Consider the following 19,032-nt stretch of genomic DNA (forward strand, 5'->3'; position numbering starts at 1 on the left):
CCCATTAGCAGAACCGTGGGACAAGGTTTGGCTTGGAGAATCCAAGGCTCTTTGGGGAGAAGGATGACAGCTCACACATCATTTCACAGGGAATGGGGAAGAGAGACAAGGGACTGACATGAGACGTACCCAGATCTACGTGGCTTTTTCTTGGTGCCAAACAAATGCAGAAGGAGCCCCTTTTAAAAGAACATAGTGTTTTTCCTCCTCTTCTCACCTTCCCTGGGCCTGTGCCTGTGACAATTGGGAAGCACAGACTCTGGTTTTTCTGGATTAGAACCAATGCTATGAAGAGTGTTCTGACAATAAATGCTGTTGATTGACAGTTGATGGACCATGTTCTTGAGTAAGTTTTTTCTTGGGCTGGGTGTTAAGCTAAGAACTGCACTAAACAACTTCTCAGCAGCCTGCTTCCTGTTCGGACAGAATTTACTACACTTTCCTTCTGTGGCCTCAGTCAGGCGGCCAGGCGAGATGGTATCTCAGGTCCCCTCCTGCTCCATCATTCAATGACTCTATCAAGAAGAGAAAACGGGTCTGAAAACATTTTTTTTCCACCCAAACACTGCATCAGGGTTATTATTCACACACAGAAACACAGACTCCAACAGAGAGATAACTGGTCAGAAAATAAGGAGCTTCGATTCCCGTCTCATAGTCTTTGACCCCATAATTCCACTTGTGCGAATTTATCTTAAAGAAATAATTCAGATGGTTATCTGGCTGAAATAGGGGTAGGGAGCTGATGTGTAGTATTGCGTGAATGGGTGAGGATGGAAGAAGGTAAGGGGTTAACCAACAGGTAAAAAATATAGAAACTGTACTGAAAAAAATCTCAAAATGAAGAATATATTATTTATATGCTAATATTTATGTGTGTGATACATAATAGGCAAAGAGATTACATCTATGGACTAACAGTGTATCCATAATAAATGACAGTATAAAAGGCAAAAAGAATAATAATAATAATTCAGAAGGACAGAGCTATGTACACAAAGATGTTTGCTTTAGCATTATTTGGAGGTAACGTCCAATAAAATAATGTCCAATACAAGAATGGGATGTATTCACTTGGTGGCATATACAGCCTTCGCAAATGATGATTTCAAAACATGGGAACATGTTTATTCCAAATTGCAGTTCAATATCCATTAATGAGTCATGAAATAAAATTAATAGGTCTCCTGCCACCAAGTTTTTTTTTTTAATGAAATAGACTAGATTAGAAAATATTTGAGTGCATCAAAGGTGGTAAAGGTGTTTATGAGGAAAATTTGGTTTCAGTTATATGGGTAACTGGGTCATGATACAAAATTGTATTTTTTAATCATTGGATCACAGTCAAACCATTGCAAAGGACTACAGCATACTGTACAGTAGGATTACAACAGTATAAAATACAATGTCTGAGACCAAGCCTGGGTCGGAATATACAGAAACAAATATAGGAACTGTATTAAGAACAGTAGGATAAAGGATGTTGCTTTTCACTTGAAAGTTTTCTGTGACGTTTGTAGGCTGTTTCTGTTACAAGGAAACAAGAAAAATAAGTAAGAACAGACAAAATGGAGGAATAACAACAGAAGGTCATGATCAGCTCCCAAAGGGCCAAGAGGCTCAAGATGGGGCTTCATGGAGGTTCAGTGCTTCAGGATGGGCCTTGAAGGTCGGAAAGAACTTGACAGAATTGAAGGGATGGGAGCTGGCGTCAAACTGGGCAGGATGGTCACAAAAAGGAAGAAGGGTACAGAAGAAGATGGGGTGAAGAAACAGCCTCTCTTTGCTGTAAAGTGCCTTTGAATTAGTAAGGAAAGGGCCAGCTCCACCCCTGGGTGGGCCATCGTTCCTCCCGGGCCAATCTAGTTATCCTCTTCCCACCACCCGCTAGGCTGAAGCCTCAAAAAGCGGTTGCCCCTCATAAACATGGCCGCGCCAAGCTGGCCACGCCCCTCAATTAGATGGACACCGCCATTAGTCCCACCTCCCGCCACCTCGGCGGCCAATGAGGGAGAATCACAGGGGTTTGCGCATGCGTGGCGCCGCCGGTGGGCGAGTCCAATAATGACTCCGGGAACCCGGCAAGTAACATGACTAAAAAGAAGCGGGAGAATGTGGGCGTCGCTCTAGAGGTGAGGGGGAGAAATGGGGGGTGGGCCACGTCGTGAACTGCCTTCTCCCCGCGGCGGGGTAGTGGGTCGGCCGGGCTGCAGGTTGGAGGAGGGAGTGAGGGGAGGAAGTGAGAGCGACGTGGGTTTGGGACACGGCCCGCTGGGGGAACCGAAGGTTGGAGAGCCCGAGGGGCCACGAGAGCTGGGAACAGAAGGCCAGGGGACCTCCAGAGAGGAAGAGACAGGCAGGTAAGGGGAGCACCAAAGAGGGCGTGACACCGAAATCTTGAGGCCCTGAGGGGAGACGTTTAAGTGAAGGGGACCGAAAAGGGTTGGGTACTCTCAGGTGAGGGGATCCCAAAGGGTTAGAGACCTGTAGATGAGGGCACCCCCAGAAGTGAGGGACCCCATACTGTTTAATGTATTACTGGTGGCTTAACTGTCCCTTGAGATGGGGAATTTTTCCTCCGGGGTACTAAAGCATGAAGCTTGAAAATTACTTTGGGAACCTGTGGGAATTTGTAGAGAATTCTGGAATGGTGATGTTCGCAAAGAGCTTACACATAATTGACTGCATATGGAAGGGAAAGAAAATTGATGCATATTGAGTAGCTGCCATTTGTTACTTTATTTGCGCTCACTACAAGCCTGTGAGATTTTTACAGATGGGGAACCTGAGGTTTCAAGTAGAGCCCAACCGTTGGGGTGCCGAGAATCAAACACAGGTGATTTGCCTTCTGGTGCATCTTGATTCTCCTGTGTTACTGTTCCCTTAGATCACCCTCCCTGGGGTTGCAAGAAAGATACTGGGTAATGGTCTTATTGAGCTTACTACCAGTTCAGTGGTTCTCAATCTTAAGAACGCATTAAGAATCATCTGTCTTAAAAATGGAGAGTTGAATTCTCCCCCACCCTGAGTAATTCAGTAGGACTTGGGTGTGTATTTTTAACAAAGAATCTGTATTTTTAACAAGCTACAGCAGTGTTTATGCAGGAGGTTTTAGTATCACCTCTTGAGAAATATTGGCCAACTTGGTAGGGAAAAAAACGATGGAAATGTGAATCTCCTTGTAAGAGAGACTATAGGTGCTAAAATGAGATGGCACTCTGAAATGGGACTAGCCTAGACTTTATAGCCTGTATGAGAACATGATAAGCTGCTATAACAGGGAAACCCCAAAATTCAGTGGCTTCAAGAACAAGAAAGTTGGTTTTTTTTTTTAACAGGTTAGAGCAGGGATCGGCAGATGTTGTCTATAAAGGATCAGATAGTAAATATTTTAGGCCTTGTGGACCATATGGTCTATGTTGCAACTACAGTTGATCCTCATTGTTCACAGATTCCGTATTTGCGCGTTTGTCTACTTGCTAACATGTATTTGTAACCCCCAAATCAGTCCTCGAAACGCTTTTGTAGTAATTAACAGGCTGACTCAAAGCGTCAAGATTTGATTGACCTGAGGCCCACGTGTCTGGTTAAGGTGGAACAAGGCAATGCTGTGTCTTATTTTTCAGCTCTTCAGTGTGCTGTAAACAAGTGTCCTTTTTCTGGTCTATTTACTGCCAAGTTTCCTGCATTTTTGTGCTTTTCTTGGTGATTTTGCTGTTTAAAATAGCCCTCGAGTGTAGTGCTGAAGTGCTATTTAGTCTTCCAAAGTGCAAGAAGGCTGTGACGTGCCTTATGGAGAAAATGTGTGTTAGATAAGCTTTCTCAGGCATGAGTTATAGTCCTGTTGGATGTGAGTTCAGTGTTAATTAATCAACAATATGTATTAAATAAGGTCTCTTTAAACAGAAACACACACAAAACAAGGTTTTGTATTGATCAGCTGATAAAAATGTTGTGACCAGAGGCTCCCCAGAACCTAACCTGGTTCAGTATTTGCTAATTTATTGTTGGCAACCTTATAGAACATAACTACCACAAATAATGAGACTCAGCTGTACTCAGATAGGATGTCTTAGCACAAAAGCGGCCATAGGCAGTATGTAAATTAATGAGAGTGTTCCAATAAAACTTTATTTACAAAAACAAGTCATGGACCGTATTTGGCCCACAGACCATTGTTTGTCAACCCCTGGTGTAGAGTACCAGGACAGTGTTGGTTCTGCCATATTCCTTCCATCTGTGGCTCTGCTGGGGGCCAGGGCCTGTTGTCACCTCATGAATGAAACTAGGTTGCACTCCACTGAGGTATCCACTGGTGGGAAAGAGAGAGTGGGGAAAGCACACCCACTGTCTTAAGAATTCTGGGCCCAGAGTGCCCACTTTCCATTGCCAAAGATGCAGCTAAGATGCAAGGCCTGCAAGGGGTAGCTGGGAAATGCATTCATCAGCTAGAAGGCCACGTGCCCAACTACGGCTCCATTGCTGTGGAAGAAGAGTATTTTAGTGGACAGCCCAATTCTCCTCAGCAGACTGCATCTTACCTCACAGTGTAGTTTTGAGGATTAAATAAGACAATATTTGTAAAGTGCCTAGCACGTGCGGCACAGGGTGGATAATCAACAAACAGTGCTTTCTTATCAGTAGCCTTCGTAGTTCTGTCGCGTCCTTCCGTCGTGGTTAAGTCAGGCCCCTTGTTTGGACTTTAGTTTCCTCATCTGTAACATGAAGGACTTGAATTTCACCAGGGGTTACAGACACAGACTCGCTGACTGTGGTCCACATAAAGATCATAGATGATCATAGATGCCTTTTGTTTGGCTGACACGGGTTTTAAAAGTGTTTTGAGGGCTTCCCTGGTGGCGCAGTGGTTGAGAATCTGCCTGCCAATGCAGGGGACACGGGTTCGAGCCCTGGTCTGGGAAGATCCCACGTGCCGCGGAGCAACTAGGCCTGTGAGCCACAATTACTGAGCCTGCGCGTCTGGAGCCTGTGCTCCGCAACAGGAGAGGCCGCGATATTGAGAGGCCTGCGCACCGCGATGAGGAGTGGCCCCCGCTTGCCACAACTAGAGAAAGCCCTCGCACAGAAACGAAGACCCAACACAGCCAAAAATAAATAAATAAATAAAAATTTAAAAAAAGAAAAAGTGTTTTGAATTTGGTGGGGTACATGCTCTCCTAGTGCTGTATACCAGTTACCTTCACCCCCTTTTTTTTTTAACCTATCAATACCAATATAGATATTTACGTTGGCCATCTTGATGTCTAGGTTACCTTTTGCTTGTATATTCTAAGATTTGAGCTCTGCCACTGTGCACCTGAGAAAAAACTTGGCATCTAGCCATCTCCTCACATTGTTCCTCCTTTGCCCCCTGCGGATCTGAGTATTGAATGTGTGCTGGTGCTCAGTAGCAGTAGATACTGTCCTGTTATTAAAAGTCGTGTGCTCAAAGCCAGTGAAGTGGTGATTTAATCAAAAATGTTTGTTAATCTGACGAGTGCAATAAAACTCCCACAAGTGAGTCATCTCAGCACCTGCAAACAGCCTCCACTTGTAATGAAGCAATTACTGAGCACTCCCCCTGAGGGTTGGCTGGGGCCAGCTGTACTGGGCAGTCACTTCCCAGGACACCAAGGCACCTCCCAGCCTTCCCAACTTGTGGCTCCTTTCAAGGCCTTTTTATCCAACTCATTTGCCACCTTGTGAGATCTCAGATTTGGGAAAAACTAGCTATGAGTGTTATTCTGAATAACAAGAGAGAATTATAATTCAGGTGAGAAATCACCAGCTCTGGTACTGATTTTCAAGTTGTGTGGGAGGAGGGAAAGGTTGTATTTCAGTCTAAACTGATAGGAGGATTCTGGCTGAGGGAAAGGATGCATTTCAGTCTAAACCGATAGGATTTGGGCTGATATAAAACCTGTTTTTTAATTTCTGATAGTAATGAGCTGTTATTTGGTCATTGTACTTTTTTTCCTCCACAGCTGGACCATTCTTAGTGTCTTAAATGTTTCAACAGCCAGTTGGTCTTTAGTTAACAGATGTGCAGTGTCTTAGTTGACATCTTTAAGGGGATAACTTGGTTGGATCTGGTCCCTAGTACAAAAATCTGTCAGTTTGGAAAGCTTTTAGCTACAGGTTACAGAAAACTGACCTCAGTGACCTAATCAAACAAGAATATACTTTTTTTTCCCATCACAAGAAATTTGGAGGGAGGTGGCTACTGGCATTGGTTCAAAGGCTCAGCTATGTCAGGGCTGGTGTTTCTGCATTCTCTTAGCTGTTTCCTCTTAGTCACAAGATAGCTGCCACAGCTCCAGTCATCATATTCAACTTTAAGTCAGGGAAGAAAGAAAAAGGAACTATAACAATCTTTGTCCCTTTTATCAGCAAAGCATAAGCTCTCTCAGTCGTCTCCCAGCTGACTTCTGGAACGTCTCATTGGCCAGAACTGGGTCATGACCACCTCTGGCTGCATTGAGGCTGGGAAAGCATCTGTTGAGCTTTTCTTACTTCTATGGTGGAGGCAGGCAAAGGAGGAGGGGTTGGGAATCAATGTTGTGTTGGCCAACTAATAGTATCTGCTAGAGGGAATAAAAGTTAATGGGAGTCATTTAAAATTCACTGGAATTCTTATCAGAAAAAGGGGCCAGGATCAGTGACGATGAAGGGTAGGTGGTAGGTTGAGTGGAGAAAATGGCCAAGGCAGGATGAGCACCAGGAGGAGAGGAGCGTGGACACTTGTGATTGTGTAGTGTCTGCCAGCACTGTGAGCTCCCTGGGGGCAGGGAGGAGCACTAAGTGTGGAGGAAGACAGTCTCAGTTCTGGAACAGGCTGTTACAAGGCTGACAGGAACCTACCAATGTTCTGAGACAAGGGATGGAAGCAACCTAGTAGACTATCAATAAATATTTACTGAATTGGTTTTGAGAGGCTAGAGGAGGCACTTGAACCCTCACCCCTGACTTCTGGGCCCAGTTGAGTGGTTCGTTGGTGAGAGATCAGGAGGCCACAGTGGAGCAGGCGGCTGGACACTGTCTTGCTGGCGGCTGCCCAGTCAGGGCTGAGAGAAAGGCTTGAGGCCTGCAGACACAGTTCAAGGGCGGCTGACCATTAAATGAGCCTCACCTGCTGCCAGGCGCAAGCGACAGGTCGCCATTGGGCAGGTGATTTCTCTCAGCAGCCTGCGTCTGGCTCCACTCCATCTGATGAGGGTCAGGAGACTAAAACCTCATTACCTAACACGGCTGGATGTCAGCATGTGTGGAGTGGCTGTTTGCCAGCATCTTAATTAATGAATTCATAAGGCACGGGGTGGATGCCAGGTCTTGAAAAGTGCTTTGAGCCTTTCAGCGATGAAGAAGCTTTTGCTACTTTATCATATATATTGAGGGAAAGAAGAGAAAGGAAACCCCAGACAACGTTCTGGCCCAGGGACAGCTGAAGGCTTCAGGTGAGGACTGACGTGGCTCCGCTTGCAGAGCCTCTCAGACGCCAGAAGGCCTCGGAGCTTGCGCGGGCTTCAGGAGGACCTCCACGTTCCTGGCCTGGGGCGGGAGGTGACTCTCCAGAGAAATGACAAGTCCCTTGGCTCTCTGCTTTTCCTGAAAGTTGTTCATTGAATAAAAACTGGGAAGGTTTACTGTCTTCATCTGCCCAGCCTGGGAGAGAAACTTCTGATGATTTGGGAGCCATGGTGGAGGTTTTTGTTTTCTGCCCTCACAGAGCCTCCTCCACAGAAGAACATCCCTTAAGTGGTATCAGGGTAATCGGTCCTTTGGGGTTTGAGGATAGTCACCTGGAAAATCAAGGCCCGTGACCCCCGTGTCACTTGGCTGTGTGGCCTCAAGGCCCCAGATGGGAAGCCCCTGCTCTCCTGCCAGAGACCATCTGGGCAGGTGGTCCGGCTTCTCTACCCATTATAATAAACGTTCTGGGGCTTCCCTGACATGTGAAAATGAGTGGATTTCCAGAAATCCGGTTCCCAGACTGCTGGGGCTGGAGCTGGAGCTGGAGCTGAAACAGCTGACACCACTCTCTGGGCTGTGAGTTATTAGCAAGTGAGAAGAAAGACTTTGGGGAAAGGAGGGTTTATCAGGCCCAACTAGCCCACCTTTTTCCTTCTCAAACCCGGGTCTGTTTTGTGTGTGTTTTGGAGGGTGCTTTGGCAGCGTAGGCGGTTTGGAGGAGGGTGCCTGGGATGTCCGTGAAGCCCAGAGTTAGAGCGTAATTGCCTTCAATGTGAGGACAGATGCTGGGCTTGGAGACGCTCACTGTCTCCAAGCAAACAGATTTCAGTCAGGTTCTCCCCTCACAGTGAGTATCTGTTATGTGGACAGAAAGCAAGCAAAGCCCTTATACAAGATTATTCAGAGTAGAAAATCTGTTAAAGCCAGATCAACAAGCTTAGATGGGTTTCGATTGGGATGTGGAATGATTTTGTTCCACAGAACCCTTCTTTGTCATGAATGTTTTCATGAGAGATTTTGGAGAAAGAGCTTGAAGAGGTGGAAAGAGCATAAGCTCTGAAGCAGAAAAACCCAGATTCAGACCCCAATTCTGCCACTTCCCAGTGACACGACCTGGGGCAGGTTGCTTAAATTCTCCGTGTCGGAGTTTGCTCCTCTGTAAAAGGGAGACTGTAAAAAGTCCCTTCCTTGCTGAGTTGATGGAGACATTGGGGAGCATACGGGAAGCTGCCCACAAACCGCATGGCCCAGGGTGTAAGGAGCGGAGTTTACGGCCAGGAGCTAAGAGTGGCTCCGGGCTGGTGCCTCTGAGCTTCCCCCACGTGTGCTGGTAGCTCACAGCACCGACTCCCACCGCCCGCTCCCCCGGGTACTGGCTGCGTGACCCTGGACAAGTTACTTCATCCCCACATGTGAGGGAGTCATGTGAGGTGCTTAGAGCAGTGCCTGGCACATATGCCTGCTACCGAAGTGTTGGCTGCTACTGGTATTATTGTGGACTTTGGGCATCCAGAGGCAGTTCTGACTTGTGTTCTCTGAAATAGGAAACATTATTATCTTTGTTTTACACATGAGTAAACTGAGGCACCAAATTAAGGAAGTCACCTAGACACACGGCAAGTGAACGGCCAGCTGAGGCATCTGATTACAGCCCACACTCCTTATTACCACACTTTTCAGGAACTACAATTTCAGGCTTCTGAGCACTTGGGCTCCCAACTGCTTGCCCAGTTCTGACCCTTATGCTTCCAGAATCTTCTTGACATTTGTCTCCTTATTCTGGTCCTAACCCGTGTTTTCTCTCCTGGTCCTGGCTATCTTGTCCTCTGTTGACTTCAGCCCAGTGGCAGAGAGGAAGCTAATCAAGGACTATAGATTTGTTTGGGGGAATCTGCGAAGTGCATTATCTATGTGCATGTCGTTGAGAGTTGACTGAAAAGCCAACTAGGGGCTTCTTTTAAGGCCCACTTCCTGGGTCCTCTCCCCTATTTCTGGGTCCATCTTGCTGGGCTAGCTTTGCTCTGTAGCCACCACTCCCGACCCCAGCCACAACTAAAAGATGCATCCTGACCCTCCCTCCCTGCCTTATCTGCGGCCAGTAGTTCACTAGAATGTTTGCACCCATTATTATAGCTGCTTGAGAACTGGCTTCTGCATCAACAAATGCTGCAGGGTGTTTAACTGCCAGTGGGGTCACCTTCTGAGGATGGGTCTGTGGCCTACTGAAGAGCCTCCTGACGGTCCCAGACTCCCCGTCACTCAGCCCATATCAAGCAGCTGGGTTATAAAGGAGGAGAACTTGATATTTAGAAGGGAATCAGAGAGAGCTGCAGCAGGACATAAATATTCATAGAGGGAGGTTAGAACTTGAGTCCCTAAAACCTTGATTTGTGTTAGTCTGTTTAAGCTCATTAAAAAGTGGTAAGTGAAAGTGGGGTATTCATGGAACTGCAGATAGATTGGGATCGTTCAGATAAAGGCTTCTAGCTACCAGCTCCACAGGCCCTGCCCAGAGCATGACAGCAGACCAGCTTGGCCACTTGTGGTTTGCCAACCTCAATTTAAAAGTTTTGCTGAGCGTGAGTTCTTGGCCTCCCTCTGGCTCAGTTATCCCGTTTGGGCCCCTGGTAGCCTTGTAGAGGTGTTTAGGGATGGAAGTCCCCAAACTTCCTCCCCAGAATGACATGCAAACCAGGGGCTGGCCGAAGGTGGGACAGGGAGAAATCTAACCTAGGACTAATACTTGCACTGGGTAATCCACAAAGTACATAATCTATGTGCACATACAGCTGCTTCTCCTAGCTTCTTCCAGCTTCTGTGGGCATGAGGGTAGGATTTTAGACTCCAGGTGCCACATGAGGCCCAGCCCCTGGGCTCCACCCACACCCAACCCTACTCATTCCTCCATGGCTACAAACACAAGGACTGCAGTGGGCCAGGCCTTCTAGGACAGGAGCTACAAAGTCAGGCATCCTTAGAGGCCAGGCAGTCACATACACAAGTGGCATGGGCCGATCTGGGCTAGACTTGGCCACTGGGCTGCAGGTTTACATCATCTGCCCTAGGGGCTCCCAGACTTTGGCAAGATGAGGTTTGGACACATGTAGCTGGAGGACACAATATGCGCTCAGCTTCACGAGAGAAGGCTTGGTTAATCAGCCAGGGGAAGGAGGCAGTACCTCTCCAGCCAAGGGCTTCATGGAGGAGATAGAGCATCAAGAATCAAGCTTTGTGTGGGACCCAGCGTGGAATTTGGTGCTCTGTTTGTGGTTTCTACACCGGGAAGTGGAAACAGCAAGTCTTAGGGTACTGAGGGGCTGGCTGTGTGTGTTGGGGGTACTGCTACGAAGGGCAGGCTTCATGGTGGCCTGAAGCACCTGCTCCTCCCGGCTCCGTCTCCACTAACCTTCACATCAGGCTGTTGCTGTTCCCTGAGTCTGGCTTCCCAGTGCTCATTTCCCTACAGCGCAGGTTCCAGCACGGCCTTTGGCCTCCCAGGCACAGGCCCCATCTCCTGGCTGGGGCTATTTCCCAGGACGGCCCTCCCTTTGGTGCCCGTTAGCAGAGAAGTGACACAATTAACCAAGCAGTTAACTGAAGGCTCTGCAGTTGCTCCCCCCCCACCGGGCCCTGCTTCCAGAGCTGGAGTTGGCAGCAGGCTGGGGCTGCAGGGAAGGGGGTAGATGGTGTGTCCTTTGGGCTGGGCGTTGGGACAAGGGAAAGTAGCTGACCCAGAATGGCTGGGATGGGTACTGGCCAGGGGGAGGGGCAGAAGGCCCAGAGTCTTCAAGTGCGACTCTGACACTGGCTCCAGAACACTGGCCAGGGATGCTGGGATTCGTAGTTGCAGTCATTGATTACCGTCTGTCCAGGGGCCACTCCAGAAAGGCTTGGAGCAGAGAACTGGCTGAGACCGATAAGGAAAGGAGTGTTCCACTCTGACTCCTCAGAAAAGTCATTCCATTTGGAGGACGCATTCTCCCATTTGTGAAATAGAGCTTGTATCGATATTTGCTATCCCTCCCAGGGATGTGGTGAGAATGAGTGAAGTCATATGGAAAATCAAGCATTAGCTGGACCCAAAGCAGTATTCAGTCAGCTGCTATGAGGGACACAGGGCCCTCTGAACTCCCACCCACTGAAATCTAGGCTCCCACCAGCAGGGCAGAGGTTCAAGAAGAACAGGCCCGGGCCTAGAGAGGTGGCCAATTAGATAAACACCTGGAGACAGATGGACACAGATGAACTTTCAAAGCCAAATGCATGATACCAGGACCTTGGATGATCCAGTCCAGTATTTCATAAAACATTTCCCCATAACTCAAATTATTTCCCCAAGAACACATCTCTGAAACTATAATCAAAACAAATGGGAGAACTGGTACCTTTGGCATGCAGCCTTTCAGGAGCTTAGCTACTTTGCCCCATAAGTCACAGCTATCTTGATGATGGTCAATGCTTTTGCGCAAGAACCAAGTCAGAAATCAACAGAAGTGTTTTTGAGCTGTACTGTCAGTAACTTTTATTGAATCTCATGGAAAAATGTATATTATTACAGCTTAGGTTACTTTAAGATGAAGTGTACCAACGTGAAAACATGCCTCTGCTTTTTGGCCCCTAGATGTCTAATCACGTGTGGAATGCTTTGGAAAGGCAGAGGCTTCCTGCATCGTCCGTTTCATTCTAGGAGCCGCCTGTGCCTGCCACATTCAGGGCTCTGGTTGCTCCTGCCGTGGGGCCCAACTGGGGCCTGTGCTGGGGAAACAGCTGACTGGGGGGGCTGCTCCTATCTGCCCCAACCCATGCTTGGCCCAGTGGGTCAGGGCAGCTTGGAGACCCTGAGCAACACTCAAAGCTGTTTCTAGCCACGTGGAGGTAGAGGACAGCAAAACATAGTTGCTAGTTCAAAGACTCCTAGAGGCTCCCTCCTCCCGATCCCAGGATCCCAGCTGTCTTGAAAACTGAAAGGCTCTGCCACCCATCTCTACCTGCTGGGTGTGCTGTGTCTTTCAGATGGATGGGCTGGAGAAGAAGCTGTCACGATGCTGGAGAGACCTGGAGGCTGTGAACTCCAGGCTCTATGGGGCGGAGCTGAGCTCAGAGGCCAGGTAATGCTCCTCCCGACCTCCCCAAGTCCTTCCTATCTGTCCCGGGGCCCCAGCCCTCAACTGCCACCCCTCCCATCCCCCTGCCACCAGAGACCTGGGCCCATGTTCCTCTTGTCTCCCTTGCTCTGGTGTGCCAGCTGCCCCTCAGGTGGGAAAAAGAAAAAGGGCTTGAGCCATTTTGACCACTTCCCCCTCGCAGGAGTTCTCTGGAGAAGGAGAAAAGCAGCCTGATGAACAAAGCCTCCAACTATGGTAAGAAAGCTCCCTGCCATTACCAGCCCCACCCTTGTGTCCCAGGATCAGGAAGGGTCAGACAGCCCAGGGAGCCCACAAAGTGATGGGGGTCAAGGGCATTCTTTGGGAGAGAGCCAGCCCCCAGGGGGTTGCAGGAACCAACTGAAGGCCCAGCATCCTGGAAGAGCAAGTTTGTTCCTTTGTTCCAAGGGAGATGGAGAGTCCTGTGGGTCTGTTCTTCCCCTGTGGGATGAAGGGGTATGGCTGTGGCCAGGTGGAAAAGAGATCCTCACATCCACCCTGACTTGGGAGGTCTGTCCTCCCTGCCCCCTCCTCCCAGACCTCCACTCCCTCCCAGGAAAACCCTGCAATGGGAGCGATGGGAATAGGGTCTTTGGGGTCCAGGGTGGAGGATGAACCTCCCACTTGGGTGCTGTGAAGGGCTACTGTGAGTGGAGCAATGCTGCCACCTTCTGGGTGCTGGGCGCAGAGCCAGGTAGAGCCCAGACAGGGCACGGAGCTAGAGGGTGGCTGCTGGGCGCTCCCCCCAGCAGCCTGGGAGGAAATGGGTCTGCAGAGGCTCCTCAGGCTTGTCTGTTCTATTCACCCTGAGGGGCCAGACCTGGCCAAGAATCAGCCCTAGAATAGTCCATATGGCAGGGAGCCTCCTGTAGGAACCAGGTTGAATCCACACTGTAAGCACGGTGCCTGTCACATACCCCTACCCGGGTCCCGTCTGGCCTGCCCAGAGCTGGTTTGCAGGTATCTCCCTACTTCCTCACACAGGGAGGGATGGAACATCAGTTCCCTCTCAAACCTAGCAATTTTCACACAGAACTGTAGCATTTACCACTCACGTCATCCCTCACAGAATACTAACCACCTGTGTATCATATGAATGGATACAGTGTGGCTGTAGCATAGCAGGGCTGGCTTCCTCTAGAGGCAGCCTGCCTGCCTGCCTTGTGGGCACAAACTACCTCGTCTTAGCATCCCTCGTTCCTGCTGAGCTGGGCATCCAGCAGGGCAGGGCTAGAAGCACTGGTGGTGTGGGCCCGCCCTGTCCCTACTCCAGTGTCAGGCCCCAGGAGGTCCCAGCTGCCCTCAGTCTCTAGTTGACCAGATGAGACACCCTGGCAGGAGGAGCACCACGGGGGCACCCAGTGACGGGCCAGAGGGCTCACCTGGTGAGGCCACGCCACCACCTAGCTTGGCTTTTGGGTGTGGCCTTTTTGTGACTCCCTCACATATTCCATCTTCAACTGCATTTGGAAAGAAATGGTTGAGCAGCATTGGGGGTTGGGGCTTTTTTGGGCCAGGATCTGTAGCCAAATCTGGGCAGATCTAGGAGGACAGTCATTTTTATGGATAAGGAGGCAGCTGGGAGGGAACACCTCTGCGCTCAGCAGTGTGTGTGCCCATTGGTGGGACAGGCGGAGGCAGATGAGAGTAGCAGATGGGCCCAGACCACCTGTCCACCACCCTTTTTCCTCCCAGAGAAGGAGCTGGAGTTGCTTCGGCAGGAGAACCGGAAGAACATGCTGCTGTCTGTGGCCATCTTCCTCCTCCTGACGCTTATCTACGCCTACTGGACCCTGTGAGCCTGAGATTTCTCCAGTCAGCACAGGCTTCCCCTCAGCTCCATGGTCACAGCCAAGCAGGCCCTTCAAACCTCAAGAGGACCAAGGTACAAGGGCTATTTCTCCCTGACCCAGACATCGGAGCAGGGCTTCCTGTCGGCCCAGCCCCTCTCACCTCCCATTCCTGCTGTGGGGCTTGAGTCTCCAGAAGGACTTTGTGTTGGCTTAGCCCAAGGGAAAGGCAATAAAGACCACCCTGGCTGCTTCTGTGTGCTGAGTAAATGTCATGATTGGTGGCAGCTGGGGGCAGTGGGGTGGCATTCAGGATGCAAGGGAGGAGAGGGGCCTGAAGGTGAGCCCCCAGCTTAGGTGGGGAATAAGGCGTTAGCAAAGTGCTTCCTAAGGCAAACCATGGTGGGCGCCATCTTGAGGACCTGGGCACTGCTGGGGCTGAGAGGCAGACCTTGCACCACTTGTCCGCCACCCCCCACCAAACCCTGGCTTGCCCTCTAGTCGGTGCCACTGCCTGTGATTATGGCAGAAAAAAATGCAGCCTGTGCAGCAAAGGGCAACTTGGGGACTTGAGGTGGTCGTATGGTGGTCCCACGGGAGTGCGGAGTTAATCCATCTTCAAGAGGCTGCAAGTCTGGCGAGGTGTGGCAGAGCCAGTGGGCAGCCGGAGCCACGGTAATGACCAGACAGACTTACGGTGAGTGGCCAGTAAATCAGGCGGGGTTTGCAGGAGCGGCAAACACAGACGTTTTCCCCACCCCCCCCACCCCGCCCCTGAGCACATCCCTCTACTCCCAGCACAGGGGCCAGGAGGGCTGGGAGTGGGAGGCTGGAGTAAGGCTGAGCAGGGCAACCAAAAGGATGAAGGGGCTTGGAAGCCGAGATCACACCAAGTAAGTTAGTAAAAGCAAGGAAAGGAGTTGCCCTGGGAGCGAAACTAAGGCTGTGAAACATTAAGGAAGGAATCTGGGGGCCCAGGTGAAGGAGCTAAGCAATGTGTAGGCAGCGGGCTCTAAGGGAGAACCTGCACCGGTGATGGGACTGGTGGAGAAATGCTAGCCTAGAGCAGAGAGGGAGAGGCGTCATCAGCACCTGCACGGCCTCCAGTGCAGACGCAGAACAGGGGAGGTTGGCGGGGTCAGCGAAACCATCTCTCCCTCCCTCCCTTCCCCCTGTCTAGTGGCACTAATTGGTCTAACGCCTCTGTTATTTTAGTCACACACACTGATCCTGGATTGTCACACTGCCCTGCTGGGCTGTAGGTTCATTCATTCTCTAATCCCTGCTTCTCACAGGAGCCACATAATTTTGACTCTTCCTTGGGCCCCTCTTTGGCAGCAAACAGCAGCCCTGAGCTTGGACAAGGCTCTGATTAAGCCAACCCTCTTTTCTCCCCTCTTGAGTACAGCTTCCTCCCCTTCCCCTCCAGCCCAAGCTGTTTCATTCACGCAAGTCCCAGACCACAAAGCACCGAAGGACAAGCCCCAGCACAGAGCCACACAGGCATTAAAAATATGTTTATCTTTAATGATCCAAGATTCTGCAAGACACATTGATACCCAGAATTGGGTGGAAATACAGCATCTCAGCGGTGCTGCTGACAGCCTGGGGGATGCTGGCCTGAGACCCCTGAGGTGGAGTCAATTTCAACCTCATGGGGAGCCTCAGTGCCCTCTATCTCCATGGAAACCAGTCTAGCACTGGGATGAGGCCCTAGGGAGCCCACAGGAGCATCTCTGAGAGGTATTTCCCATTAAAAACAAACAACCACAGGTTCCCTCCCCCACCCAAAGCTACTGCCCAGCTTCCCACTCCACCCGCCAAGATAGAGGAAATGGAGTGACCACAAAAGGACAAACAAAAGCTACTGTGCCTCCTGCTGGGGATGAAAAAACAAAGGAGGGGGGAGGGTGGCAAGGTGGCTGGGACAAACGGGAGTGCCATGATTGCCAGAGGACTGGGTGCGACCCAACCCAACAGGACCTCTATTACAGTGGGGCCACTACTGTTTGGCGCATAGAAAATGGCAGGTCTTCAAGGCTGCTTCCTCCCCTTCTAGAGCTGCCCGAGGTTTAGATCAAAAGGGTTGAGGCCCAGGAAGGCTCTACAACCCCAGGAAGCAGTCACACCCACCACCAGACAATGCTACCTGCATCCTGACGTGGTGTCAGAGATGTGGGGTCCACATGCCCCTCTTCCCGGCCTGCGGGATGGTCAGAGGTTTGGGCTGGGAAGAACTCCAGGGAAGACCAGGAGAGGGTAGGGGGAGGAGACAAGAAAATCTCCAACTTGGCATCAAAACAGAGCAAGTTCAAAGAAACAAAATCTCGATTTATATAGCAGCTGCTCCTGGCCAGCTCACAACAGTGGGCCCCCTGCCTCTCAGGGTCGGCCCAATAAAAAGTTGGGCAAAGCAGGGGCATGGCCGCCCTCAGGGCACTGCGTGGAACTCAGAAAAGTGAGTCTACAGGATACAGGAAGGAATGGCAGAGCCGAAGCCCTGCTGCCCTCTGACACATCCTCCACTGGCCCCATGTGCCCTGGGCCCTGACCTCAAACGTGCTGTAGGAGCTGCATCCTTCAGGCTGAGTCCCGGCAGGGGAGACAGTTCCCAGGAAGGGCTCCGGGGAGGGAATTCCAAAAAGTGTCCCAGAAGGCCCCAACTGAGCTCTTCAGAGGAGGCCACCAACCTCATGGCCAGGCTCAGGGAACGACAGGGCATTCGGCAGGGGTGGGCATCCTCAGGCGCTGTGCGTCTGGATGAAGGAGAGGACGTCCTCCTTGGACAGCTTGTCTGGGTCCTGGGGCTTCTGGGAGTCATGCACACGGATGCCATCCCCCCACTCCCAGAAGAGCCGGCCGTAGTAGCAGATGCTGGGGAGGAGAAGGGAGGTCAGAGGGCTGTACCCACGTGGAGCAGGTCCAAGAGCTCACCACCCACCCTGGCACCCGTGACTTCGGGGATGGGTGTTCTTAAGAGTGTGTGTGTGTGCGCTGGGGGCGGGGGGGAGGGCAGGTCTCACTAATTGACTCCAATTGAGAGTCTCCCCTCTGGCAGCCAAATGTACCTAGTAGGCTCTGCTCCTCCCTGCCTTCCAGAACCAGCTTTTCTCAACACACAGCTTCTGCTGCTGCTAATTGCATCCTACTGGATCCTTTAATTACTGATATTCCTGGTTTATCTGTCTCTGCTGCTCTAATAGAACAGTATTAGTGTGGTGACACACTGGTGTCAGTGGCTAATTACAGGCACATCAGGGCTACTGGCTGCTGTCGAAACCTATGACCAACAATCCGGCAACACACTGGGTCCGAAGGCAAGACTGTGGACCTCAGCATTAGCCCACACCCCGGCCAGGGTCGGGCCCTTCACACCCAGGACCCTCAACCAGCACGGCCATACCCTCATGGGAAGCCCCTGCATGGGCAGCAGTCAGTCTCAGGACCCGGTGTGCCCCGAGAGGTCAGGCTGGCATTCTAGCAGGAGTATCTGGGGCTGCAGGGGGCAGGCCTGAAAGAAGGCTACTTACTGAAATGGAGCAATGGCATCTGAAGGGAGGTCAAAGGTAGAGTTCTTGGTTTTCTTGTTGTAGAAGAACTTCCTCTTGAAGCTTTTGCTGAATCCCATAGTCCATGGCTCTGACAGGACGAAAGGGGGAAGAAGCCCAGAAAGGACACAAAATACCCATGGGGGATAGGTCAGGCCAAAGAAGGGCACGCCTTCCTTCACGCCCGTTCCTCCACTCCCCTCCCCCCAAGACAGCAGTGGAGAACAGCCTGTGAGGACACAGCCTTCATCACCCGCCCAAAGGGACTCCAGGAAGACGACTAAGATAATTCTCAACAACCCTCCCCAGTCCCGCCAACCTGCTACCAGGGCAACATCTCTCGGGCCCTGGCAGAGGGAGTAGGAGTCTGTTGGCCAGAGGGCACTAAGGAAAAAGGATTCTACAGGTGATATGAATGGCCAAGCTTGACTTTCTGGATCTGCTGTTGCCCACCAGGAAGGCCCTTCTCCTGCCATGAGGACACCACGCGTGCATATACAAGTTGGGCTCCCCTCTCTCCAGCCCCAGCCCAACCCCCAGGATCCACCGAAGAACAGAAGCTCAGGGAACACAGTCGCCCTCAACATACACCTCAAAGAAATGCCCACCTCAGTAGGGAGCCCTTAGCTCTGGCTCAAGTAGGGTCTGGGCCAGTTGCCCTGGCTGAGGGAGTGGGGTTAGGGAACAGTGGCTCATCACCCACCATTCACTGTCCTGACGATGTAGAGGCCAGTGGGCACAAAGTGCCGGTCGTCCCGCCCTGTATAGCTGAGCTTTGGTGTGCCACTGGAGCCCTTGATGATCTTCATTTCTAACCTTGATTTTCCAGAGTAGGCATGCAAACAGGAAGCGTGAGTGTGTGTGTGAGAGAGAGAAAGCCCTAACGTTAGTCTCTGGCTAATGTCAAAATCAGCCAACCAACCACAGTACTTTACCTCAGTTCAACATGAGAAACTGAGGCAGAGACTTGAGTTGCTCCAGGCCACACAGCAAGTGAGTGAGTGCGGTGCTGGGTTTAGAACTCAGGCTCTAAACTCCCAACTAAGCAATAGAGTCAGGGAAGTGACACACGCCCCTGCT

At 50.7% G+C, this 19,032-nt stretch overlaps 2 protein-coding genes across 5 annotated transcripts in view; one reads left to right on the forward strand and one right to left on the reverse strand.

The window, feature by feature from the left end:
- The first annotated feature begins 2,041 nt into the window (after positions 1 to 2,041).
- On the forward strand, positions 2,042 to 14,661 carry CCDC167 (coiled-coil domain containing 167). Of its 2 annotated transcripts, none has more exons than XM_059937473.1 (4): positions 2,042 to 2,132; positions 12,484 to 12,578; positions 12,778 to 12,830; positions 14,310 to 14,661. In XM_059937473.1, the coding sequence occupies exons 1-4, from the start codon at positions 2,091 to 2,093 to the stop codon at positions 14,411 to 14,413; spliced, it is 294 nt and encodes a 97-aa protein (XP_059793456.1). In that variant the 5' UTR covers positions 2,042 to 2,090; the 3' UTR covers positions 14,414 to 14,661. The 2 variants fall into 2 exon arrangements, with proteins under 2 accessions (XP_059793456.1, XP_059793457.1); XM_059937474.1 differs by lacking the exon at positions 2,042 to 2,132 and adding an exon at positions 2,215 to 2,360.
- A 1,249-nt stretch (positions 14,662 to 15,910) lies between these two features.
- The window catches only part of CMTR1 (cap methyltransferase 1), a 53,985-nt gene continuing 50,863 nt past the window's right edge, over positions 15,911 to 19,032 (reverse strand). For all 3 annotated transcript variants that reach the window (XM_059938784.1, XM_059938785.1, XM_059938783.1), the window contains 3 exons: positions 18,656 to 18,768; positions 17,935 to 18,043; positions 15,911 to 17,278 (listed from right to left, as the gene is read on the reverse strand). In XM_059938784.1, coding sequence (XP_059794767.1) covers positions 17,146 to 17,278; positions 17,935 to 18,043; positions 18,656 to 18,768 — 355 coding nt within the window. In that variant the 3' untranslated portion in view covers positions 15,911 to 17,145. The remainder of the gene's footprint in view (positions 17,279 to 17,934; positions 18,044 to 18,655; positions 18,769 to 19,032) is intronic.

Source organism: Balaenoptera ricei, chromosome 11 (assembly GCF_028023285.1).
Source record: "Balaenoptera ricei isolate mBalRic1 chromosome 11, mBalRic1.hap2, whole genome shotgun sequence".
Lineage (NCBI taxonomy): Eukaryota > Metazoa > Chordata > Mammalia > Artiodactyla > Balaenopteridae > Balaenoptera > Balaenoptera ricei.